We start from the raw sequence: 27,927 nt of genomic DNA on the forward strand, positions 1-27,927 counted from the left end.
ATTTATGCTCTAATGTTACTCCAACTAATGAACAGGAAAAACAAACTACTGACCAATTCATTTGGTACCAACATGGAGACAAGAGCCACAACGGATGTTACTACCCTGTGTTTTACAACCACGAGAGATGATACAACAAACAAAACCCAAACGATGAATACATATCAGTATAGGAAGAAAAAAAACAAATAACATGGAAATTTACACCTGCTCCTGTCCCACAAAGACAATAGATCAACATGAGTCAATAGCCACCTCGATGGTTGATCTCCAAAACATGCTGATGGCTGTGACCACACAAACAATGATCCTGAAACTGCCAAAGAACATGCTGTGCTACTGGGCGCTATACTTGCCAAACAAAACAGCCTCGAACAGCTCATATCTAAGATCCAAGAACGCCTTAGCATAGAAGCAGAAAACAGCTATATTTGGCAGCAACGATTAGACGACATTGCAAGGCAAGATCGAATGGACAAAGCTTTGCTAACTGAAGCCCTCATTACCATCACAAAGACATTGATATTGAGTAATCAACCTCGAGACAAATCTCAAAAAGCGACATATGCCCTCAGGATGAAAAAACTTGTCAATCAATAAACCAACGAGCAAAAAACCCTCAGAGCATAAATGACAAGCTGCAAATCGACGGCCTGAACCCTGACACTGATGTACCGTTGATCTACTTGACACCTGACACTTTGCAGAACAATGTGAGCAAAATAAAAGCCGATCCTGATTTCAGATCAGACTGAAAAATACTGATCCCAAAGAGAAACCTCACAAAGGGAGTGAGAATTACAGCATCTTCGACACACAACAGAACCTATCTCATAAAGCAAAAATGGAAGTTTCAAAAAAACAAACTAAAAAACAACAGAGAAGCTCAGAAATGTGCCACTCAGTACCAATGGAGATAAAACAACAAAGCATCTCGAACTGAAGGCACAAAGCACAGCAAAATTGAAACCAAATGATTCTGTTGACAGATCTGGTCAAAATGAAGAACATGCGCTAAGTCGAGAGAAGACCCGACCCAACTCAACAGCCCAATCTATGGGCGCAGCAGCTTGTGATCAAGGAAACATCGATTCATTGATGAATTTATCTACATATTCAATACATGATTCAGTCAATGACGAGAATGAAAGCATCTCGAGAGCAGAGCTACCAAAATAACAAACAAACTCGTCCTCAATGATCATACTTGACTGTTATGAGGAAACACTCACAGGATCATACATATCCATTGAATTAACGTGTGAAGAGATTTCTGATGACAAACTCAGCTCAAGAAACATCTCCCTGACTTCAACGATAGTAGATCCACCAGAACAAGAACAACCATAGGATGTTGACTATGACTATACAGATCTAAGCGAGAACCTAGCATCCACTATAGAAAGTTCGACTCTTGAGCACCCTTCATTTGTTGATCCATATCAAAGGGAGAAATTAATTTGATTGAAATTAGAAGGAAGAACTAATAAAGACACAGCAATCATTATGAACAGAACTAACACTCTGCAACTTCTGAAGGCGATACCAAAACTAAGAACCCTGAACACCAAAGATCTAAAACTAATCGAGTTCATTGATGACAAAAGACTTGATAAAATATAGATACATTGATATTCTCTGGGAATGCTGAGACTAATTGAATCTTGTGCTAAAGAGATTAAGTTACTCGGCTTCGAAATGACCCCCGATGATTGCAATGATAAAAGGTATGATGACACTTCGACCATCGCCCACGGAGGTACTAGTGGAATGTATTCAGATATTAGCAGCTGCTCAAGCCTCACAATTAAAGAAAATACAAAAGAATACACAAACAGTGAAGGAATAATGACTATCAAAAGCAAATTAACCAGTGACATTAGTTATATAAACGACTACCTGGATGGAATTCTGAAGAATCCCATTTCTGGCGTGACATTAGTCCAGAGATAGAACGATACGAATCGCAAAAAAATAAAACGTCTCTGTAACAACAAACTGGAAGTACTAAACAACCAGTTACACTTTGTTCTTGGAACACTCAAGGGCATCTGCATTTGTTCCACATTGACCAGTCGGATTTGAATAAAGCAAACATCATATATCTATAAGAGACATGGTTGACTGAACCACCAGTCTGTGAAGGATATCCTACTTAAATCCGGCAACTGTAAAAACGACAGGTAGACCATTGGCTGGACTACTTACGTTCATTAAACAGGATTTTGCATTTGGAGTCATTGACTACAAAAACACTGACTGCTGGGCCCAAAATACTACACTTAAAAATCGAACATCAATCACTCAACAAAACTAACAATCGGCACCATGTTCCTGGGAGCAGTACCTCAATATTCCAAACATTTATTGGAACCCAAGAAAATCAGATGAAGAGACAGTGATGGATTCTATATTGACTGTAATTGATAACACCTTCCTGAAGTACCAACATGTAGAATTCATCATATGTGGCGACTTCAACTTTCAACTGTTCGATGAAGATGGCAAAATAATAGAAGAACATTTCCTTGAGCAGCACGCTCGTAGATGATCAATAGAGGCACGTAACAGGAACATTGATCGTTGGGATGCGCTAAGTATAAGAGACATGTCCACTCCCACCTGGTCACGCGGAAATAGTGAGTCAATAATAGACTATGGGCCTCATTATGAGTGCAGCGGGACGGGGTTAAAGTCACCGGTAAGGATGCCGGTGCCGTTAACCCCTTACCACCGCATTCCGAGGTCCCTTAGCGGGTCCCACTAAGGCCGTCTCGTTTTACCAGCTGCCCTTAGCCGGAGCCGCTAAGGGACCAGGGAGCTAATAATGGGCCCGCTATTTCTGCTTAGCGAGGCACAGCTTCACCTCACTGATGAGGCCCAACAAGTCTGAAACACATGTATGGGGTTGCTGGTGTACTCTTGTTCAGAGAGGAATTGCCATAGCATTTTGGTGCTGGACTGCCCATGTGGGCGGGACAAAGACTGATATGCAAATGGTTATTTCCCATCTGTGAAAGGTACAGTGAGCAAAAAGCGTGTGCTGCAAACTCTCATCTCAGAACAGGTTCAGGTTATCATGCCATGTTCTTTCTGGAGAGGAGCGCCTGCTACCTTTTTTGACATATTTGCAAGGAACTTGGGGTTGGTCACTCTAAGTTACCTGGGGGCAACCAGACGTGGACTCCCTGCTCACTGTGCTTAGAGAGGCACAGCTTCACAGGATGTCCTCTTGCTGCAGCACTTAAACACAAGAATATATGGATCAAAAGGAATTGGCTATAAACATCAAAAAGACAAAAATCATGACGCTGACACGTAAATCGCAAAAGAAACAGAAACATTTCTCATTTTACCTACAAAAGACACTCACGCGAAGGCCGCAGAATGCCAATAAAATGCTTATAAGGTTTGATTGGATCGAGACCCAAGAAGAGAAAGATCAATATTAACTTACCTTAAAGTGTGAGGGTGAATCACGAGCGCTCAACCAATTACCATTCTATCTCAATCTCCACCCTGATCGCTGTATCCGCAACATGTTTTTGAGATTTAGGTTGAACATTCGCCTCACCCATGAAATTATGGGAAATCGGACCCAAAACAAAGCTGCTAACAAAGACTGTACATTTTGCAAAACGTTGGGGAAAACAGAAACTAAAGACCATGCAATAATCCAATGCGAGGCCCTCAAAAAGAAACGTCTAATGGAAAATACCTAAGCGCCTCCCATGAATTAGAAACCAAGGAAAGATGCAGTCAAATCTTCATGGTCAATAATAGAAAAATGGTTGCCACAATTGTTCACTTTTGGGAAGACATTATTCCTGACACAGATGTTTACAACTTATAACTATAAGTGGAAAAGGCTTGATATCATTGGAAATGTTGCTGAACCACAAATGTAAGGTTTAAGATCCAAACCAAATGCATTTTGATTCATAAAATAAACTTCAACTATCCCTCCGTAAATACCTCCCCTCTCAAGCCCTTCGCTCCTCTACCTCTAACTCACTCAGGGTCAGTCGTTTTTCAAAGAAACTAGCTGGGGGCATATCTCGGGCCTCCCTTTGGAACAGCCTACCAGCCACAATGAAATATGAGGATGACCATCTCCGTTTCCGGAAGCACCTCAGACCTTCCTCTTCGCTTCCACCTTTGCCCTTCTTCTTCCCTGCTGACCTATTTTCTCTCTTGGCACTCTGCACCTGGACACCCTCTGTCCTTCAGGCCCAGGTACCTGCTTACCCTGCCTCTCTCCTGCACTGCCTCCGGGCCTCCCATTGCACTGGGTTCTGTATCTGTACCCATACAGTCCCTAACTCTTTTTCTGCACTTTTCAGATATACCCTATCTGACTAATCTTTCACTTGCCACTTGCTGGCTGCACTACCACCTTTTCATTGCCTGTATTTATTTATGTATTCAACTTATTCTTTATTCTTTTCTCTCCTCTGTTCTGCACTTTTACCCTTTTCCCTTCTCCATGCACTTGCGCATTCTTAATGTCACTGGGCCTAGTAAGATTGTTTTTTTGATTTTTTGATTGTTTTTTTAATTTTTTGTTGTTCCCTTGTTCTCCTCCCTTTGCTTGGTCGCGCTCTGAAACACTTGTGTACGAGCGCGATATAAATAAAATATCATATCATATCATAGCTCTTTTTATAGCATATCACATGACCACAGTAGTCAATGACCTGGTAGTGAGACTCTCAGATTTGCAGGCCCTCTCTCTACCTTACGATTCAACTCTAACCCCCAATATACAGACAAGGTGGCATGATCACTGGCCATTTGTGGAGATGCTAACATTCTTTGGACTCGACCATGGAGAGGCTACAAGCAATGTAATCCAGGGTGGTACCACTGCTCCCCTTTTGCCACGTTTGCTGCCCCAGGCATATCTCCACTAACTCTACCATTTAGGACCACCAGATCCCAATCATTCAGAAACTTAAGCCAGTTTTTCCCTTTGGGATTTACTGTTTTGAGCACCATAGAGTTAACATTTGAACCACTCACATCAATAAGGTGTTCACCAAGTTTGGCATTTAAATCCCCTCACTCAAATATGCTTTCATTCTCAATACAAGCTATCCATGCAGTCAACACCTCATCAATATATGCAAATATAGTCTCAGCATACTGTTCACCTGTCACCTGTTCACCTGTCATATACATTAGCCAAAAGCCTCAGACTCTTCCTTCCAGGAAACCTCAACAATGAGCACCTTGCCCTCTTTTTCCGCTGGGGAAATTTGCCTGGATACCAGTGCATTATTAACCCCAATCATCAAGCCACCATAGATGCGCCCCATCACACCCTTCCCAGCCTTCATCAGATACATCTGTAACCCATCAAGTAAAAATTGATCAACTAGCCAAGTTTCTTGGAGCATAAACACATCATGATCCTCCTAAACTTTCAGGGAGGCACTATGTTTAAAAAAGTGGGAACAGCCCCTGGTATTCCACATCATCATGGCTAAGGATCATTGGGCCTCATTACAAATGTTGCGGAAAGGCAACAACGGCGTCAGTAGTGCTACCGGCACCTGTGTTACCTCTCTGCATCATTACGAGAGTGCTCGCTGTTGCCGCTTCGGAATGCCTATTCAGACGTGCAGAGCAGCATCCGCGAGCAGTACCGGATGGCAGCAATGGCCCCTTAATCAAAGGGGCCATTGTTACCATCCTCCCCATTCCCATTGAGCCCCATGGGGGCTCAAACAGGATTTACCAGGCCCTCCAAGGTCGGAATAGCCTGGTAAGTCCCCTTTTGCGCGACCCAGACCCGGGTTTTGGGGCAGCCATGCCTTTATTAAGCCTCCAAACTAGCAATGAGGCCCATTGTGCTTGATTTTCACTCCCCACAAACATGGCTTTCAGCCATCACCACCCCTCTACATTGTTGAATTTTGCCCCTCAGGTTCTTTTGCATTTATGCACGATACCCAGGAGATGTATTCTGTGTATAGGTCTGGGTACGATAGGAGCAATAATGGCCCATCAGGCCTGCAGTTCACAGCCGCATTCCTGTTATGTCCATTGTACGCTTACACTCTGTATTCCTGTGCACGATCTCTGTTCCATTGTTTATGAAACATTATGAGGGGTGACTAAGCCTCTGTATGTGAAAGTGTTCTTTCCTCAGATCGACCCAGGTAAGTAATTATACGTGTTCTCTCCAATCAGCAAGGCAAATGACATTAAGGTGTGCAACTGTTTCTTTTTCCAGTCCTAGCATTGCCTCTGATCTCCATCCCATTAACACATTTTCCCATTTCCTTCAGTGAAAAACCTCCCTTATGATGTTTAGTTGTGGTCTCATCCAATAAGGAGGCAGCATTTTTGCTTCTGAATCTGTACTCTTGCTCACGCTCTGTGTCCAGAAAGTCACTGCTTGATAAAATCATTGACATAAACAAAATCTTCCTTTTCTATTCATTGTGTGTGCCCTGATGCCCCAGAAATAATCTGTTTTACATAATGTGACTGGATCCAGACAGTATACCACAGATACTGGCACCTCTTGCGGTATGAACATCCTTTTTTTGTCCCAAAGGTATGGACCCAGGCAGAGATAATCCCAGTACCAAAAAGGGTTACAGAGAGTAGCTAGTAATTATAGTCCTATATCTCTACTAGATTATGTGGGAAAAATATATGCCAAAGTACCCTTGGGTCATCTTACTAGTTGGATTGCAGGCAATGCAGAAACCATCATTTGCAAGAGGGTTTCCAAGATAGGACTATAAAGCAAATATGATTCCAACACGCAGCAACTTTCCACAGGTTACATCTGGTAAGGTACGGTTCACTATATTAAATATATCCTGAAAAATGCCATGAAGGCTCGTTGAATAAGGTAACACATGGTTGCATTTACAGCTATGCATGATCATCAGTAAGCAGTCTTGACATCAGAAAAAGGCAATATAAAGTAAAGATAAACAAGCAAAAACAGTTCCTATTGATCACCGTGACACGTAAGATGAAACGGTAGGGAACGGTGAAGTAAAATTACATTTTACAAACTCTTCAAATCTTTTTGACCACTATATGAATAAAACCCAGAATGGATGTTAAATTACTTTCCATTCATCATTTAGCAGTTTAGATTAAATATGAATAGGTTATACATTCATTTGATATGCAGGATGTCTCAGTGAAGATATTAATAACTTAATGAATGCAGACTGGGGATTAGTGAACTTTTTTATTTCAAATAATTTGTCAATCCTAAAAAGACTAATTAGGTATGGTCTTGATTAGAGTAAGGGTTATATTTTTATTACTTCACTTACTTTCGTACCTCTCTAAAATCTTATCTCTTCCATTCACCTCCTTAAAACCCTTTACTTCCTCTCTTACTTCTAATAGTACTCCCACCCATACCTCCTACTCCTTTTCCTACTTCCATTCCACCTCCCGCTCTCCTTTCGCTCTACTCCCTCTTACCCCATGTCCTGTACTTTTCTAAACCTCATCTCTTCCTTCCTTCTCCCTTACTCCCTCTGCCTCCTCTCTTACTTCTGCTCTCACCTTTGCTCATACATCCTACCTCTTCTCACATCTTGGCCCCTCCCTACTCTTCTTCCCGTTCCATAATGTAAATTGTTTTTGTATGGTTTTCTGGTTTCATTCAATTGTTATGTAATGCTTGCTGTATCTTGTTTTTTCCTCTTGTAAAGCATTTTGGATTAAAATGCTATATAAATTCAATAAAATACAAATACAAATTACACACACATCATCCTTATTGAATTGGCAGTGGGTCCTAGGGAAGGCAATAGACTGTTGTTATGCCGAAACATCAACAGCACATCGCCCCTGCCCAGATTCTTTTTTAAACATAATTTTGCTTAATTGTTGAATAAGATAAAATCATTTGAATGTATATTCACAGTATGCAAGGTATTTATTGAGCACTATATATATATAGTGAGGGGCAATGGAATAATGGAGTGTCTAGAATGTAAACAAGATCATGTGACCAAGCTACAAGGCGTAGCGAAACGCGTCATCTGTGGAGCGCCTTTGTCAGGCGGGGCGTGGGATGGAGGTTTTTTGAAAGAAATTGTTTTTAAAATTAATTTTTGATAAATAAAGCTCAACATTTTTTCTCCATTTGGATCCTGGTGCTGTCTGTGGTTTTGAGCTGGGAGCCTGCATTCGGAATCCCACTCTGTGAGTGCGGCTCAATATCACTCCGTGAGTCGGAGTGAAAGTATGGGAAATATATGTATATATATATTCAGTGAAAAAACTTTGTTAAAGGGACGTTATGGTTAAGTTGCGCTGCTAAAAACCTTTCAAATTCAGTGAATTAACTTTGTTAAAGGAACGTTATGGTTCCAAATAAAACCGAAAAACCCTTGAAATTCGCCAGTTATGGTGAGCTAAGCAACCATAACTCGCGCCACCACCGTGCACTGCTAAGCCTAACACCCAGGACATCAAAGATGACATCACAAATGTCATTAATGACATCACTGATGACATCACATGTCTGACTCCCCCTTTTTTCCATTCCTGACATATCTAGGCCACATGATTTTCTTCAGTAACAGTCAGGAACTAAAAATTGTCAATGTACTATATTCGTAGACTTATCCTTCAAGTATGTTCTTACAATAATTCCCTTATGGTCCTGTCATATCATATGAAACACATACATAGGGGAAGACACAACCTTGAAAGACAGCAATCCTTTTTGTGCATTACAATTATTAGTAGATTTATCAGCACTTTCTGTTAGTTTTGATGTTTTTTTATTACTGTACTTTCCCTGTATATACTCATATTTTTATATGTTGTACTCACACTATTTTCCTTAGGGTCCAGACACATCATGTGATATATATATATAGATAGGGTAAGTAACAGCTTTGAAGCAGAGCAATCATTTATCTGCATAAAGGTAATCAGTTAGGTTATGAACACTTTCTGCTACTATTGCTGTTTCTTTTTCCTACTTCAATTCCCTTGTATATATTCATATTTGTATGTCGTGTTGTCTCTTTGTGATTTGTCTATAATAATGCAATTATGTAGTAAGTGGGCTTTATTACCTACTTATCACAAGTTTCACTGTACGCAAAACTGTACTATGAAAACAGTTATCATTTCACTATTCAACATGGCAAGCTTATGAATATTGTACCTCCATCTTGTATGCTGCACACAATGCCTATGTTTCTACAGGAGTACCTTAGTATACTGGATGGAACGTCATAATAGAATGCTATTTATATCAATGCATTGCTTAATACACTGATTAGCACTTGATATTTATTCCAATAATCTTTGACACTTTTTTTTATTAAAGGAGAGTTCCGGGACTTTTTTTTTATTGTCCCTACGGGTCGGCCATGTGTTTGTAAGCATAAATCGGTAGATCGTAGGAAACTTTCCTATGGACCTTACCCGACTTTTCGCCCCTTATCGCACTCGAAATCAGCCTCCATTTTGTGATAATCCTATCATTCCGCCGCATCGACCTGGCTCACCTGCCTTTGCGGCACTAAATCAAATCCCCCGCCCCTGAGCCTGACATCAGCAGACGCGTACTGCCCATTTCAAGCACGTCTCGTGTCAACAATCGCTGCGCCTCAGCTATTGACGTGTTGCCATGGAAATGGCAGGACGCCTCTTTCCCCAATAAGTATAAACAGACCGTTTCACAACATACAGCAGCAGATTTTCGATTCCATTCCTCTCTCTGTGTTACTTTGAGTATTCTGTGACTCGTTTCAGTGCTCTGGTCAGCTACCTTCGCCGCTTGTAGCCCGTGTGAACAGATACCAGTACCACCGCTATAAATTATTTTACTATCTTTACCGCACAATGGCCACAATAATGCCGTATATGTACGAGCCCGAGTACACCGAGGAAGAACTACTGGAAAGGCAAGCACGCGAAAACGATGGGGATTCGGACGGCAGTTGGGAGGACCAGTCAACGGATGAAGAGCCTGGACCATGTCGCATGGACGGCGTCTCCACCTGGTGCACGTGCAATCGGTGCGAGCTAATGCCAACTGAGGAGGAGAACTGCTGCTGCCGTGAAAATTCCGGGTGCTTGGCCTACATTTCGGAAAGCGAGCAAAGTCAGCAGGAAGGCGAGCAAAGTCCGCAATGCATCACCGAGCTGCCAGAGTTCAGGGAAGCCTGCCTCTCACGGACAGTGTTGAGGATGATGATGGTGCTTATGCACGAACTTCGTGGCACTGTTCGTCCGCGTAATCCGAGTAACGAGTAAGTATACTCTGTTTGTGATGTCAGTGATGCCACCACTATTTCATGGTCGTCTCCCACATATAAAATTACATTTACATATCATTGGAACGCATGTAAATTGGTTCCATATAGTGCATTTTCTAGATATAATTTTTTTCTAAGAAAAATGACATGTGTTACCTGAATCGACATTGATAAGAAAGTTTGGTCAGTTTAATACAGTTTGCATCTTTTTTTTTCACAGGTGGTACAGGCTGGTGGCCTATCGTTGCTTCACTTGGTGGCTTCACGGGAGGCTCGGACACCGCGTTCGGAGAGTAATACCTGCCTGTGCGGTACTTGCCATTAGACAACATTTCCCCAGTGACAGTGGACAATACCGCGGATTTTCCCTCGATGTGCTGCAACCTCAACTTTACAATGTGTAATGTTTATTATTTATGTTTAATTAAAATCTAAAATAAAGCCCAACATATATTTTAACAATGGTTGTTTTGATTTTTTAAATGAATCTAGTGTATATTCTCCTGGGAGGGTGAGGTATTTATAAACTCACCCCCCTGCCTTCCATGTAGTAGATCCTGCAGCCATCCTCTTACATTCAGTTAGATGGCCTCTCCTTGGTGAGGCCCTGCGGCAAACGGGTCTTGTCTGCACGACCACCGCCCCGATCCACCCCCCGCCCTATCAAAGGCAGTTCGCACCGGGGTACTTGAGCTGCTGGCAAGTGGAGCTGTCAGGGAGCGATAAAGGCCAAGAGGTGCCAAAGACCATGTACACTTCAAAGTGGTCTATAGAGCATGGGTTTGTTGTTCCCATGTCTACCTCCAGACCCCGTGTCTCCTGCCAAGCATCCCCCTCACGCTGGACGGCCCCCTGCAATCCACATAAGTGTGTCTCCATTCACGAGTCTTCCTGTGTCTTGTCTGCACGACCACCGCCCCGATCCACCCCCCGCCCTATCAAAGGCAGTTCGCACCGGGGTACTTGAGCTGCTGGCAAGTGGAGCTGTCAGGGAGCGATAAAGGCCAAGAGGTGCCAAAGACCATGTACACTTCAAAGTGGTCTATAGAGCATGGGTTTGTTGTTCCCATGTCTACCTCCAGACCCCGTGTCTCCTGCCAAGCATCCCCCTCACGCTGGACGGCCCCCTGCAATCCACATAAGTGTGTCTCCATTCACGAGTCTTCCTGTGTCTTGTCTGCACGACCACCGCCCCGATCCACCCCCCGCCCTATCAAAGGCAGTTCGCACCGGGGTACTTGAGCTGCTGGCAAGTGGAGCTGTCAGGGAGCGATAAAGGCCAAGAGGTGCCAAAGACCATGTACACTTCAAAGTGGTCTATAGAGCATGGGTTTGTTGTTCCCATGTCTACCTCCAGACCCCGTGTCTCCTGCCAAGCATCCCCCTCACGCTGGACGGCCCCCTGCAATCCACATAATGCCACGACATATACACGTCATTCATTCACAAACACACCCCTGGTTCGAATTCTTTATAACCCACCTCATATTTCTAATGAGAACTTCTTTGCGCTTTGCTAGTCAACCCGTGAAGGTGCTGGTTATCTGCTCTTCGTCTCTGTGAACTTCCGTGACCACTTTGAGCAAACTCGTCAGTTTGCAACCTGTGAACTGCTCCCTGTTCTACGACAAGAAACTACTCTGATCCCTGCATCTAACTGTTTGTTCGTCAAGGTAAGTCCATGTACCATAATCATTTTGCGTCCAATTTTTTAATTTATATCTATTTGCTAGTAGTCATCAAATTGCATCCATGTTTTCTTTTCGTTCACGACAGTACATGCAAGGAACTAGTCACATGTTCTGAGTTTAGTCAAATTACTTTTTCTATTTTTTGAAAGTTATTGAAATACTTATCCGCATGTGAATAACGTGTATAGTTCCAAGAACCAAAACGGACCTTGCATTGAACCTTTTATGTGTCATTTACTGTTTTAACACATTGGTATTCATAGAGAATTGTTGATCTTTACTTTTCAGAACTTTCCATAATGCCTGCCTGTTCCATTGGCGGTTGCCCTTCGAAGACCCATAACAAATCTGAAGGTACTATAATGCATGTTTTCCCTAAGACAATAGATCAGATAAGAGGATGGGTCCGATATTGCGGATATCCAGCCTCTGAGCTAGAAAGTAGAGTCCTAGAAGTCTTTGCGGACAAGAGGGGTGATCGATACCGCATCTGCAGCAGGCACTTTAGCCCAGACATGTACTCCACATCATTGCTAATAAAGAAGAAAACACCGCGAGCGAGGCGAAAATTGCTCTCAACCGCTATTCCCACTCTATTCGTCCACATGCCTCCACTGGTGAGTCAAGTTTACGGATCTAGTTCTCGGCCTTGCGGTAGTGTGTAGCAGTAGCTAACAATAATTTCCCCATTTATGTATCCACTCAATATGAAGGCGGAAGATTCTCCATCCGTGTCGTTATTGCAGTCATCAGCCACTTCAAGCGCCTATCGGGTAATCTTACTTAGCTATTCTGACACTGACTTGTTTTAGGCATGTAAATCAATAGTTTTAATTGATCGTGTAATTATTTTACCTAATGGTACACCCTTGTACTCGTCCTCTAGTCTTTGTTTTCAGTTATAATTATTGTTATCCAAAATAATGCAAGTACTGTCTTTCAGGGAGATGCTGAGGAGTCCAACGCATTGACGACAACCGTAGATGTCACTCAGATGCTCGAGGTACGTTTCTTTCGTTTTTAGCCATTGATATGTCCTTCTGTCGTCGCCCTCCTATTTGTCTTCTTTTTTCAATATTGTGTTCATTACTAATGAAAGTCCTATGTTTCAGGGAGTCGATGGAGCATTAGTCCAAGTAGAAGGGGGAGCATGCAGTTACGGGTCGGCGCAACAGCTTGCAGAAGTGTGCACCGCAGTTACATCGTCCCTTGATGTTCTTATGCATTTCGAGGTATGGATACTGACAGTTCGATCAAGCGAAATCATATGACGTGATTACATCCGCTATACTTCCTTCTTTATTAACGCAAGTACTATGTTTCAGGGAGATGACGGAGCTTCTTCTACAAGAACATCACCCCTAGTAGTTGATGCAGATCTCTGGGTGGTGACACTTCCAACGATCGAGCAAATCGAATCATATTTACATATCCATTATTTATTTTAGACAACTGATCATTTGTGCAGGTCTATTTAGATGAGCCGTTGACGCCTGCTCAAAGTTTATGTTCTTTTTAACAAAATAGAAAAGCATACTAATGCAATTACTGTGTTTCAGGGAGTTGCTGAAGCGTCATCTTCAATAATATCATCAATGGAAGTCTATGCGGAGCCCGAGGTATGGATCTTGACAGTTCAATCTAACTAGATCAACAATGCGTGAACTATTGTCGTTTGAATGTTCTACACAATGCGTTCATTCGTGTTTTGCTATTGAGATGTACGTATGGGTATTGGTCCCCAAGTACATTTTGTGTTTTCAATATTATTATACATACTAATGAAAGTTCTATGTTTCAGGGAGTCGATGGAGCCTCAGTGAGTGATGGATGTGCTTATCATGAAAATATAGTCGTTGCAGCGCGAGAGGAAGTGGAGACATGCACACACGAGTCGGAGCAACAGCGTCCAGATGTTGAAGTTCGAGGCAAGAAAGTTTCAAAGAAAAGAAAGCAAAAGAAGGTTAGTGTCCTGTTCACTATATTATGTTGTCTTTCACTGTCAATAGTTCAATACTGTAAGTTGTGTTTAAACTGAACATCCCTTTTCTAATCTGTCCTCTAGTTGCGAGTGGGTGTAAGAACTAAATCTACACAGACAGTGAAGCGAACGAGAGATGTTGCTTGTCAAACCTTTTGGCAGGGACTTGAGACTGGAGATGCATCGTGCCAATGGGAAGAATATGAAGTGATTGACAACGGAGCTATACCACCACCAGCCATTGATAGTGAATGTCCTCCTGGTAGTTTGGATGCAGTCGGAGATCAATTCACAGAATCCACACCCGCAAAAAATAAGAGCGCGCGAAAGTTGAAGACATTGTTTTTTTCTCCCATCTCCGGACAAGGAACAGATGTTGCAATGGAAGAGAATGACGTGGACGACAATGAAACACCATCAATATCACTCAGCATAGCGGAAGACGATATCAGAGATTGTACCTTTCATGCGAGTGACATGTCCTCAACGTTACAGGCCGAACCAGCTGGGATGCAGAGTGAAAGTATAAGGAAAGAGGCCAAATTCATTGTATTCGATAGCTGTTTGATGGATATTATTATGATGATGAAATGTGGGCATTCGGTTGGTGGGGAAGTATGTGGGGAGCCATTGATTAATGTGACTCGTGCAATTCGAGGCACTAACCTTAAAATACATGCCACCTGTACACAATATCATCCGTTCGCATGGTCTGCACAACCCATGCTGGGGCAACTGCCAGCAGGCAATCTACTTTGTGCAGCGGCCGCACTTTTTAGTGGTTCAAGTTTTAAAAAGTTACAGTATTTCTTTCAGTTTGTGGGAATCCATTTCATTGCGAAAAGTCAGTTCTACAAATACCAAACCGATTATCTATTTCCAGCCATCAGCGAAGCTTGGAGAATGGAAAAAATGTCAATGGAAAGTACATTCGCGGGCAAACGCTTCAGGCTAGCCGGTGATGGACAGTGCGACAGCCCAGGATTTTCAGCCAAGTACTGCACCTACCACTTTCAGGACATGGAAAGTAAGAAAATTGTGAGTTCGGTGGTCGTGCAGGTGTCACAAAGTACATCCTCAGTGGCCATGGAGAAAGTTGGCTTTGTAGCATCATTGCAAGAACTACAATCGCGGGGAATGGTGATCGACCTGATAGCCACGGACAGACACGTTTCAATTGCCAAGACAATGAGAGAACAGTACAAAAATATAAATCACCAATTTGACGTTTGGCATCTTGCAAAATCAATCAATAAAAAATTGTCTGCTGCAGGTAAAAAAAAAGAATTGCAAGGTATTTCACAGTGGTCCAAGTCAATCAGCAACCATCTTTGGTGGAGCTCAAAAACATGTGAAGGGTCGTTGGAAATTCTACTGGAAAAATGGCGGTCAGTAATGTTGCACTGTAGCAACGTACATCGATGGTCGACAAATGAGCATTTCCACAAATGTGAACATGGCCATTTGTCCACAGAGGAGGCACGGAAGAAGAAGTGGTTGATTCCTTCATCACCCACTCACAAAGCCATTGAAAAGATTGTATTTGATAAAACTATAACAAAAGCTTTGAGGGGACTCACGGAATTCTGCCACACAGGAGATTTGGAGGTGTTCCACAATATGTGCCTCAAGTACAGGCCCAAAAGATTGCATTTTGGCATGGAAGGCATGATAAATCGGACTCTTTTAGCGGTCTTGGCACATAACCATAATGTTGGCCGTCAACAAAGTAGGACGACCGGAACTTTAGGGACGCTTCGCTACAATAAGGCCTTCACTAAAAGAAGTAAACAATGGGTGATCAAACCAGTGTTTGAGGATATGCAATATGAGTTTATTGAGAGACTTATCGTAGATGTCCTCGATAGGCACATACATGGAGTGGTGAACGAACCTATGCAGGGGACAACTGCATTGCCACCCAACATTGCCTCTGTTCCATGTCCACCTAAAGCAGAGCTCATTGAGAAATACACATCACGGTTTAAATGATTGTAATTTGATTGTCTGTTCTCTCGAGTCTCCTCATGTTGCAGGCCCATTGCAATTAAACCAAACAGTAATATAAATCATTTTTACAAAAATTATAGAATGTTTCCGTATTGCAAAAACATGGCCGACCCATAGGGACAATAAAAAAAAAGGCACGCAGACAAGATGTCCCTAAAACTAACTGCAGCTAACTAGAAATGTGTGCTCGCTCAAAGTGAAGGTCAGCTGCTTTGATGTTTTGCTCGGGTGGCGGAACGGCCCACGACCCAATATAAGGTTCTATTGTGATTTGACCTTGACAGGCCGGGACCATCCTGAAAGACTAAGAAAAGATAATGAATAAAATTTCAGAAACGAAACGATGAGCCACGTTCATTAGAAGAAGTAACGTCGGCAAAGAAGGAGTGGTGTTTCGGGTCTGCCCTACACAGAGACACAATGGAAAATGCAAATATAATGTAAGTAACTTTTGATGAGTTTATACCGCAATTTCATTACTATACAGTGGCTTTAAAGACGGGTTCAGTTGTACTTGTTCGTTCTATGTGGCATATTGTTTTCTACCGCGCACTATCTTGAGGAGAAACATCTGCTTTTACTGAAGCACCTCAAAACCTTCCTCTTTGCTTCTGCTTTCTCTCTCCCTCTCCCCTGCTACAACTGGTCCACTGTCTGCGACCTCAGTCCTGGGCCCTTCCACTCTCCACCTGCACTCCCCCCCCCCTCCATGCCTCGCCACGCCTTTAAACACTTGTGTACACCCAGTAGCGCTGTCCTCGCTATGAAATGAATAATTTTAATAAGGATCTGATGGTGAGACTAATTTCATTTTTTATGTTTTTAGGTACATCATTCACTACTGTCTGTGTCACGAGTACCAGACACCGGCGGACGGCTTCTACAGCCGCCAGTTGCTTCTCCGCGTGAACAACGTTACCACCCTGACCATTTTATGGGACGATCGCCAAGTACAAGTATGCCCTTACGCGGTACTAACGGTTAGATGCAACATACCTACCATTGTGGTGGCCTAGCGCCTCGTTGTTGGAACAGCCATGCGATTATCAGTGCGACAGAAGAGCTTATTTTTATCGTAAACCAACACCCTGTGTACTGCACACGAACATCGCTTCCCTCAAGACGAACTAATTTGGATCGAGAGCAAAGAAAAATGCAAATCGCTGAATATTCTCTAAACATTTGATGTCCAATAAACGTACTTTGCCAAATGTACAATCTTGCCGTTTGCTTTTAAACCACGGTTTCACATTCCGAATTGTGGTGCTGTATTGTGAGATGCTCTAAGACCCTGTGTACAGCAAAGGACCATCGCGTTCCTCAATACGAACTTTTTGGAACATGAGCAAATAAAAATGCAAATCGCTGAATATTCTCTAAACATTTGATGTCAAATAAATGTACTTTACCACATTTACAATCTTGCGGTTTGATTTCAAAGTACAGTTTCATATTCCGAATTGTGGTGCGCTGTATTGTGAGCTGATCTGTGTTGATTTCCGGGGTCTGTGTGGAGTCGCGTAGAAGACGCCTGGGCGCGTTTGCCTACGCAGCACAGTCACGTCACGGATAGAGGCGGGGAATATGAATGTTTTGATAAAGTCTGTTTCAGGGGCGGGGGATTTGATTTAGTGCCGCAAAGGCAGGTGAGCCAGGTCGATGCGGCGGAATGATAGGATTATCACAAAATGGAGGCTGATTTCGAGTGCGATAAGGGGCGAAAAGTCGGGTAAGGTCCATAGGAAAGTTTCCTACGATCTACCGATTTATGCTTACAAACACATGGCCGACCCGTAGGGACAATAAAAAAAAAGTCCCGGAACTCTCCTTTAACATTACACTAAGAATCCCTTGTACAGACTTTTCATGAAAGGTAAATGCACATGTGATGTCATCAGTGATGTCATCAATGGCATTTGTGATGTCATCTTTGATGTTCTGGGTGTTAGGTTTAGCAGTGCACGGTGGTGGTGCGAGTTATGGTTGCTTAGCTTACCATAACTGGCGTATTTCAAGGGTTTTTCAGTTTTACTTGGAACCATAATGTCCCTTTAACAACGTTTTTTCACTGAATTTGAAAGGTTTTTAGCAGTGCAACTTAACCATAACGTCCCTTTAACAAAGTTTTTTCACTGAATTTCATTGGTTTTTAGCATTTTAGCAGCACAACTTAACCATAACGCCCCTTTAACAAAGTTGTTTCACTGAATTGCTTAGGTTTTTAGTAGTGCAACTTAACCATAATGTCCATTTAACAAAGTTTTTTGACTGAATTTCATAGGTTTTTAGTAGTGCAACTTAACAATAATGACTTTGACTTGAAATACATGTCAAATGGAACTGACTGAATCTCTTCTACTGTACTTGATGTCCGTGAACTCATTTAATGTTCGCGGACATGTTCGAAGAACAGTACCACTACCTAAAAACTCTGGGGGGGTATGTTTGATTGTTATATCATAACATAGGAACATTTAACAAATTCAAAAAGGAGCACAGAAACACCTTATATGTACTAATACATAAGAAATGTAACCCATATATGCAACACACTAACCATTCATTTAAATGCACTATGTTCTAAAATTGTCATGATCTCTGCTTCGAAAAGGTCAGGGTTTTCCCAACTCCCTTGGAAGCAGATCCATAACCCAGGTTCCGAGTGCCAACCAGTCCAAATTGGGACCTTTTGGACCCAGTCCTGGCGCCAGTGGCACCAGGCTCATAAATATGCCCAGTCCCAGCGCTGGAAGCGCCGGGCTCATAATGCTTGGGTGGACTTACCTGCAGCAGACCATGCTGTTTACTTGCCTGCCAGTTGAGTCTCTGATCCTCTTCTGTTTGGAACTACTTTTCCTGTTGGGTGGGGCAGGAGCCACTCCCTAGATTCAGAACACTGGAACTCTTCTGGAAAGCAGGAACTCTTTTCTTACCTAGGCGTGGCTGTGGAAGGAGACACCTAAGCACTAAAGGAGGCTATTTAAACCACACCCGATGGATGAATCTTGCTTTGCGTTATTCTGCATCCTCAGCAGCAGAACGCTCATCGTGTCTTCTGCATCTGATCCTGGGCCTAAGGAAAAAGGCTTACCATCCTGAATCCAGTCTTCAGCAACACCTATAAAGACAAGAAAGAACAGGTTAGCATTACGGTCTTCAGTGACAGCTCTTCACTTACCTGGTCCATCGGCTGTCACCAACGCCTCGCGCTGCATTCCGGCATCTGAAAGACAAAGGCTTACCTACTCTTCGTGCGCTCCGGAGGTCTTCACACTGCATTCCGGCATCTGAAAGACAAAAGCTTACCAACTCTTCGCACGCTCCGGAGGCCTTCGGCGCTGCATCCCACATCTGAAAGACAAAACAAGGTGCGTTTAAAGACATTGGGGAACTTTAATACTCACGGGCCATTACTCCTGTCCACATCTAACCCAGTGGGTATTCCGGCACCCTGCAGCCGCCCCGAACTTGTACCTGCAAAATAAAAAGACAGTTAGAGCGCATCGTGAAGCAGGCAACAAGCGCTTACTTACGTGCTTCCAGGCGCTTCTATTCATCACACGGGCTCCATCTTCAACTCACTTCAGCCCGCCATCCGCCATCGCCGGAACCCTGCAAAACAAGAGACATCATTACTAAAGACTTTAAAGACATTAGAATTACTCAAAACTTACCGTTCGTGCAGTAAACGACGGACAGCAGTCCTCTGAAGTCAAGAGGCCTGCTCCCCTTATCCAGTGAAGAAACTGGTTACAGCACCCTGCCTCGAGGCAGATGGAGAGCACGGCGTTCACTTACCTAAGGTGAGAGCGTTAACCTTTGGGGTTCTACAGGAGAAGAGTAAGGGAAGAAGAGAGAGACATTCAATAACCCAGTTCATTAATCCCACATTTTCTATCTGCAGACATCTTACCCTTCGAGCCAGACATACAGTGCACAGAGGTCCAGCCCAAAGAGCCAGCCGTGTGTTACACATCACCTTTGAAGATACGGTATACGCCCAGTCAAGACCGGCGCCTCTACGGGAATCAGGTGAGCGTTACAGAACGCAAAGCCTACCACAAAACTCCCGTCCGGGCGCTATGGAAACCTCGGATACCGACCAGCTAGCCCAGTTACTTGGGGAACTAAGGGCAGAAGTGCATGCAGCCCGTCAGGAAACGAACGCTCTAAGAAGGGAACTGATTATTTCCAAGGAGCGAACAGATGATCTCGCTAGACAATTGCTACAGTCACAAGCCGGACAGACCCTGTTACCCGCATCTGGGGGAAATCTTCCTTCTACATCCTCTATGAATCCAGTGCAGATCAACCTACCTGGGAATGTACCTCTGGCTCCGCCCGAACGATTTTCTGGTGACCCAAAGAGGTTTGCATTATTTATCAATCAGTGCCGGTTGCATTTCTTATGCCGGCCAGCAGCCTTTCCAACTGATCAAGCTAAAGTAGCTTTCGTGCTTTCGTACCTTAGTGACAATGCGGCAGACTGGTCGATCCCTCTAGTAAATCAAGATGATCCGGTCCTCCATGATTTTCAAGCTTTTCAGCTCAGTATGGAAAAACTGTTCGCAAGACATTCACAGGGGCAGGCCTTGGACAATGAGCTTCTTTCGTTGCGACAAGGTAATCAAGACCTTTTGGCTTATATTGCGTCTTTCAACAGACTGATAGTGGAAACTCACTGGCCTGAGGACAAAAGGATTACGCTGTTTTATAGAGGTCTACGCGGAGAGCTCAAAGATGTGTTAGCCCAAGTAGTGAATCCCCCACAAGATTGTTCGGACTATATAGACTTAGTCGTTCAAATAGATCACAGACTGCAGAACAGGAAGGCCGATCGTTCCAAGTTTGATGCTCGAGTATTTTCCAAACCGCCAACTCCTTCCAAAGGAGTAGACTCCGGGGAACCCATGCAAATAGGGGGTCTGAAAGGTCCTCTAACACAAAAGGAGCGGGAAAGGAGAAAACAGTTGCAATTATGCCTCCATTGCGGAAACTCAGGGCACTTTCTTCGAGACTGTCCAGTGAAACCTGCCAAGAAGGCAGTAGGAGCTGCAGTTACCAAAGTTACAAACTCTGAGCAGGGAAACGACCTCGCCCGACAAGAATAGAGGTCCTCTTGCCGAGCGTGAAAACCAGTTCCGTGACCTCGCATTTCGTGATACCTATGGTCCTCATTAGCCCTGATAATCCGGATCGATTACATGTAATTGAAGCTTACGTCGACAGCGGTGCCATCGGCAATTATGTGGATCGTGAAATGGTTTTGAGGATGAATCTAACTCTTTGTCCCAAGGCTGTAAAGGACGTCATTACTACGGTGGATGGTACGGAGATAGCCTCCGGGCCAGTAACGCATACCACTCAAGAGGTGACGCTAGTAAGTCAAGATGGACACCATGAGAAGATCGTGTTCGATGTGATCAAGGCCCCTCAGTTTCAGATTATTCTAGGAATGCCTTGGTTAGAGAAACACAATCCTCTGATCGATTGGCGAGCAAGAACGGTCCAGTTTCCAGAATGTGTCTCTACTTGTCACCCTCCACCTGGTGTTGCACTGGCAGCAATTTCTTCAGAGACTCCCCAGTTACCTCCCGAATACCTAGAATACCAAGATGTTTTCCGGAAGGATCAGGCTAACTCTCTACCTCCTCATAGGTCTTATGACTGCCAGATCGACCTGATACCTGGATCTACTCCTCCTTGTAGTAGAATTTATGCCCTCACCGAGCCTGAGAACCTTCACCTTCGACAATACCTGGATCAATACCTGGCAAATGGGTTTATTCATCCTTCCAAGTCCCCTGCTTCTTCAGCTTTGTTCTTCGTTCCAAAAAAGGAAGGAGACCTTAGAACTTGTATAGATTATCGCTCCCTGAACCAGATCACCGTTAAGAATAGATATCCGTTACCTTTGATCCCTGAACTCCTGGACCAAGTCAGAAAAGCATGCATATATACAAAGCTGGATCTTAGAGGAGCTTACCACTTGGTACGAGTAAAAGAGGGCGATGAATGGAAGACGGCCTTCCGCACCAAGTATGGGCTATTTGAATATCAGGTCATGCCCTTCGGACTTTGTAATGCCCCGGCCGCCTTTCAATATTTTATGAACGATGTCCTCAGAGAGCTCATAGATGTGTGTGTTGTTGTTTACATTGACGACATCCTCGTTTATTCTTCATCGGAATCTGAACATCGGAAACACGTGAAAATGGTCCTCGAAAGATTGCGTCAACACAAACTTTTCGCTAAGTTGGAAAAATGTGTTTTCAACGTGACTGAAGTTGAATTCTTGGGATTCATATTATCACCTGGCGGAGTGCGTATGGATTCAAAGAAGGTCGATGCAGTTCTCAAATGGCCATCACCATCCTCCGTAAAAGGTGTGCAAAGCATGTTAGGCTTCGCTAACTTTTACCGCAGGTTTATCCCCGAATTCTCTCGAATAGTCCAGCCCATCACTGCCTTGTTAAAGAAAAACAAACGTTTTGAATGGTCTACCGAGGCGGAACAAGCTTTCCAGGATTTGAAGACTAAATTTATCTCTGCACCAATCTTAAAACACCCTCGCCCCGAACTCCCCTACATCGTGGAAACTGATGCTTCAAGCCTTGCCATGGGGGCAGTTCTATCACAAAAGGACCCGGTAACCAATCAGTTGCATCCCGTGGCATTTTGGTCCCGCAAATTCTCGCCTCCTGAAATCAATTACACGATTACTGACAAGGAACTTCTGGCAATCAAGTCTGCCTTTAAGGCTTGGCGGCATTATCTGCTGGGGGCCCGACACACCGTTACTGTGATTACGGATCACCGAAACCTGCAATATTTGAAAACCGCAAAAGCCCAATCCTCTAGACAACTCTGTTGGGCATTATTCTTTGCCGAGTTTGACTTCATAATTACCTATCGACCTGGTACAAAAAACGGTAAATCTGATGCCCTTTCTCGGATGGGAGTGGAAGAACACTTGATCAACCCTAAACCTGTACCAATCATTCCCGAACAAAGAATTCTGGGTGTAATCGCCACAGAATCCATAGAGGAAGTTAAGGATAAAGCCAGGCAACTTGTAACTCCAGCAGACATACAGAAGTGGCATCTGCAGGGAAAGGACTTTGCAGTAATGGACAACTTATTGTATTTCCAAGAACGATTATACCTACCCAGCACAGATTTACAGAAAAAAGTAATCTCTTGTTATCACGATTCTTTAATGGAAGGACATCCCGGTATGGCCAAGACCTCAGAAAAGATCAAGCGCTACTTCTGGTGGCCGTCTTGGAAAAAAGATATCAGAGACTTTATAATGTCCTGTGGAGTATGCGCCCAAAACACGAGTCAAAAGGAAAGACCAGCAGGCCTCTTACGCCCTATTGACATCCCACCTCGCCCTTGGCATACGCTTTCTATGGACTTCATCACCGATCTACCTCCATGCTCCGGATACAATACGATTCTAGTAATCGTGGACTTATTCTCCAAGATGGCGCATTTCATTCCGCTCAAAGGCTTGCCAACAGCAGCAACTCTGGCCCGAGAATTTCTCAAAAACATCGTCCGACTGCACGGTTTTCCTTCGGTTCTAATTTCGGATCGAGGTAGTCAATTTATTTCTCATTTTTGGCGAAGTTGCTGTCGGTCGGCTCAAATTGATGTGAGACTATCGACCAGTCACCACCCTCAGACCGACGGACAAACCGAGAGGACCAATCAAACTCTGGAACAGTATTTACTCTGCATGCTGCAACAAACTGAAAAAACTTGGAAAGACATCCTTTGGATAGCCGAATATGCCTACAATAACTCTGTCCATTCGGGAACTGGGAAAACCCCGTTTTTTCTTTTGTACGGCAGTCACCCTCGAACCTCGGAGTTGGATCCCCTCCAAGATCTTGAAACACCAGCAGTAGACTACCTGCATTCTACAATCACCCAAGCCTTTAAGGAAGCTGTTTCTCACTTTCAAAGGGCTAAAGAACAATACAAGAAAGGAGCAGATCAACATCGGAAGGAAGCCCCTCAATATCAAGTAGGGGATCAAGTCTGGTTATCCACCAAATATCTACCTCTAAAAGGGCCACGCACATTCAACCCAAGATACCTTGGTCCCTATTCCATCACTACCATAGTAAACCCAGTAGCGGTCAAGTTGGACTTGCCCCCGCACATGAAGATACATCCGGTCTTCCACGTCTCTCTATTAAAACCTGTGCAACCTCAAACCCGACTAACCAAATCTCCAAAACCTATCCTAGTTGATGGAGAACTCGAGTTTGAAGTCAAAAGCATTCTGGACTCCAAGATCTCCAAATCTAAACTATTCTACTTAATTGACTGGAAAGGCTACGGCCCACAAGAGAGATCCTGGGAACCTGCTGAATATGTCCACGCTCCTCGCCTAATCAAAAGATTTCACCGAACATTTCCTGACAAGCCAAAACCCCCGGAGAAGCCCGGTTTGGGAGGGGCCTTGAGGGGGGGTACTGTCATGATCTCTGCTTCGAAAAGGTCAGGGTTTTCCCAACTCCCTTGGAAGCAGATCCATAACCCAGGTTCCGAGTGCCAACCAGTCCCAATTGGGACCTTTTGGACCCAGTCCTGGCGCCAGTGGCACCAGGCTCATAAATATGCCCAGTCCCAGCGCTGGAAGCGCCGGGCTCATAATGCTTGGGTGGACTTACCTGCAGCAGACCATGCTGTTTACTTGCCTGCCAGTTGAGTCTCTGATCCTCTTCTGTTTGGAACTACTTTTCCTGTTGGGTGGGGCAGGAACCACTCCCTAGATTCAGAACACTGGAACTCTTCTGGAAAGCAGGAACTCTTTTCTTACCTAGGCGTGGCTGTGGAAGGAGACACCTAAGCACTACAGGAGGCTATTTAAACCACACCCGATGGATGAATCTTGCTTTGCGTTATTCTGCATCCTCAGCAGCAGAACGCTCATCGTGTCTTCTGCATCTGATCCTGGGCCTAAGGAAAAAGGCTTACCATCCTGAATCCAGTCTTCAGCAACACCTATAAAGACAAGAAAGAACAGGTTAGCATTACGGTCTTCAGTGACAGCTCTTCACTTACCTGGTCCATCGGCTGTCACCAACGCCTCGCGCTGCATTCCGGCATCTGAAAGACAAAGGCTTACCTACTCTTCGTGCGCTCCGGAGGTCTTCACACTGCATTCCGGCATCTGAAAGACAAAAGTTTACCAACTCTTCGCACGCTCCGGAGGCCTTCGGCGCTGCATCCCGCATCTGAAAGACAAAACAAGGTGCGTTTAAAGACATTGGGGAACTTTAATACTCACGGGCCATTACTCCTGTCCACATCTAACCCAGTGGGTATTCCGGCACCCTGCAGCCGCCCCGAACTTGTACCTGCAAAATAAAAAGACAGTTAGAGCGCATCGTGAAGCAGGCTTACTTACTTGCTTCCAGGCGCTTCTATTCATCACACGGGCTCCATCTTCAACTCACTTCAGCCCGCCATCCGCCATCGCCGGAACCCTGCAAAACAAGAGACATCATTACTAAAGACTTTAAAGACATTAGAATTACTCGAAACTTACCGTTCGTGCAGTAAACGACGGACAGCAGTCCTCTGAAGTCAAGAGGCCTGCTCCCCTTATCCAGTGAAGAAACTGGTTACATCACCTTGCCTCGAGGCAGATGGAGAGCACGGCGTTCACTTACCTAAGGTGAGAGCGTTAACCTTTGGGGTTCTACAGGAGAAGAGAAAGGGAAGAAGAGAGAGACATTCAATAACCCAGTTCATTAATCCCACATTTTCTATCTGCAGACATCTTACCCTTCGAGCCAGACATACAGTGCACAGAGGTCCAGCCCAAAGAGCCAGCCGTGTGTTACACATCACCTTTGAAGATACGGTATACGCCCAGTCAAGACCGGCGCCTCTACGGGAATCAGGTGAGCGTTACAAAAATGGAATATACCACAAGAAGATAAATTGGCTTCCAACATAATTACCTCACAGACACAACAGAACTGAGAACAAGAGCAGACCCACTGAGTACATAGGACCTATCTTACCTGAAATAGTAAGTGTACTTAATTGTATTCATATATTTATAAACTTTCTGTATTAGATCAAAAAAAAATTATTATTTTTTTTTTTTCTCACAGAAATGTCTAGTACTCTGGAATGGCTAGAGGAGCATTTCCCACATGAAGAAATGTCACAAGATAGTGAAACTAATGGTAAACACTTTATAATATAAACCATTTAATTATTATTATTTTGTATACATTCAACATATATATATATATATATATATATTTTTTTTTTTATACAGATCATACCAAAATAGAAAATACTTCAGAAAAACCTGTTATGGATAACACTTTTCACAGTATGGAAGAAAAAATGAATTTATTGTTGACTAATTTTAATAAATTGAAAACTTTTGTGGAAGATCATTTTAAACCAAAAACCTTGTACCATTGCCCCACATGTACTTGTCCCTCCTCACCATATCCCAGTCAATTATCCCCAAACCCTCTCCATAACCCAAAACGTTTTGATGAGACTTCCATCCCTTCTTCACCTAATAACAATCATGTTGAAACCCCTAATTCTCCTGTTTTTGTTTCTGTTTCTGCCTCACCTTCTCTGTCATGAATTATTAATATATGTTAAATAAAGTTGGATTTTTATATTGTGTTGTAAATAGTTTTTTTTTTTTTTTAAAACAATGTAGGTGTTTGCAGAAAGTGCAGGTGTTCTGAAATGTTCGTAAATAAACGAAAATGGAGGTGTCCTGAAGAACACTATACCTGTTCGTACTGTTCACTAGCAAGTTGAAACTGTTCTAAGAACACACATGGTGTCCTGAAATGTTCGTAAAGAAAGTAAAATTAAAGTGTTCTAGAGTACACTATATCTGTCCGTAATGTTCGCTATCAACTTGAAACTGTTCTAAGAACACAATTGGTGTCCTCAAATGTTCGTAAATAAACAAAAATGGAGGTGTCCTGAAGAACACTACACCTGTTCGTAGTGTTCGCTAGCAAGATGAAACTATTCTAAGAACACATGCGGTGTCCTGAAATGTTCGTAAAAAAAAAAATGAAACTGTCCTAAAAAACACTATATCTGTCCGTCGTGTTCGCTATCAAGTTTAAACTGTTCTAAGAACACAATTGGTGTCCTGAAATGTTCGTACATAAACGAAAATAAAGGTGTCCCGATGAACACTATACCTGTTCGTAGTGTTCGCTAGCAAGTTCAAACTGTTCTAAGAACACATGCGGTGTCCTGAATTGTTCGTAATTAAACGAAAATGGATGTGTCTTAAAGAACACTATACCTGTCCGTACTGTTCGCTAGCAAGTTGAAACTGTTCTAAGAACACAATTGGTTTCCTGAAATGTTCGTACATAAAAGAAATTGGAGGTGTCCTGAAGAACTCTATATCTGTCCTTACTGTTCGCTAGCAAGTTTAAACTGTTCTAAGAAAACACGCAGTGTCCTGAAATGTTCGTTTCACGTGTGACGCATTTTTAATTACTTCAGGACCCGAACAGTGTCCATAGAACATCAACGCACATGCGCTAACCAATCTCCGTGCATTTGGTGATATGCGGACATGCGCTTCCTTGGCGGACATGTTCGCGAACGGATCATATGACCGCACCCACGCTGATCGCGTGTTCTGAATGCGGACACTGTTTGTATCCCCGAACAATTTAAAAGTACATTTTCAATTAATCCATAATATTTTTCAATAAAATCTCACCATGGCACAAGTCCCACATAGTAATCCTGAGTTTCTACATACCTTTTGAAACTTTTTGTACTTTTTTTTGTGTTTGATCTGTCCGCGGACAGCGTGCATGTCTGCGGACCGTGCACAAGCACCCCTATAAAAGACCACGCCCTAGAGCTTATTTTCATTGTGTTTCTGGCTATTCTTCAGAACAGAGCGATTTTTGCTGCCACCTGCAGATTAGACCATCATCGA

The 27,927-nt window shown here is 43.4% G+C and overlaps 1 protein-coding gene across 1 annotated transcript in view; it reads left to right on the plus strand.

Annotated features, from left to right (window-relative positions):
• The first annotated feature begins 1,698 nt into the window (after positions 1–1,698).
• The window catches only part of LOC138510688 (vomeronasal type-2 receptor 116-like), a 138,777-nt gene continuing 112,548 nt past the window's right edge, over positions 1,699–27,927 (plus strand). Inside the window, exon 1 of the mRNA XM_069626463.1 lies at positions 1,699–1,932. Coding sequence (XP_069482564.1) covers positions 1,699–1,932 — 234 coding nt within the window. The remainder of the gene's footprint in view (positions 1,933–27,927) is intronic.

This window comes from Ambystoma mexicanum, chromosome 6p (assembly GCF_040938575.1).
Source record: "Ambystoma mexicanum isolate Mex_15411 chromosome 6p, UKY_AmexF1_1, whole genome shotgun sequence".
NCBI lineage: Eukaryota > Metazoa > Chordata > Amphibia > Caudata > Ambystomatidae > Ambystoma > Ambystoma mexicanum.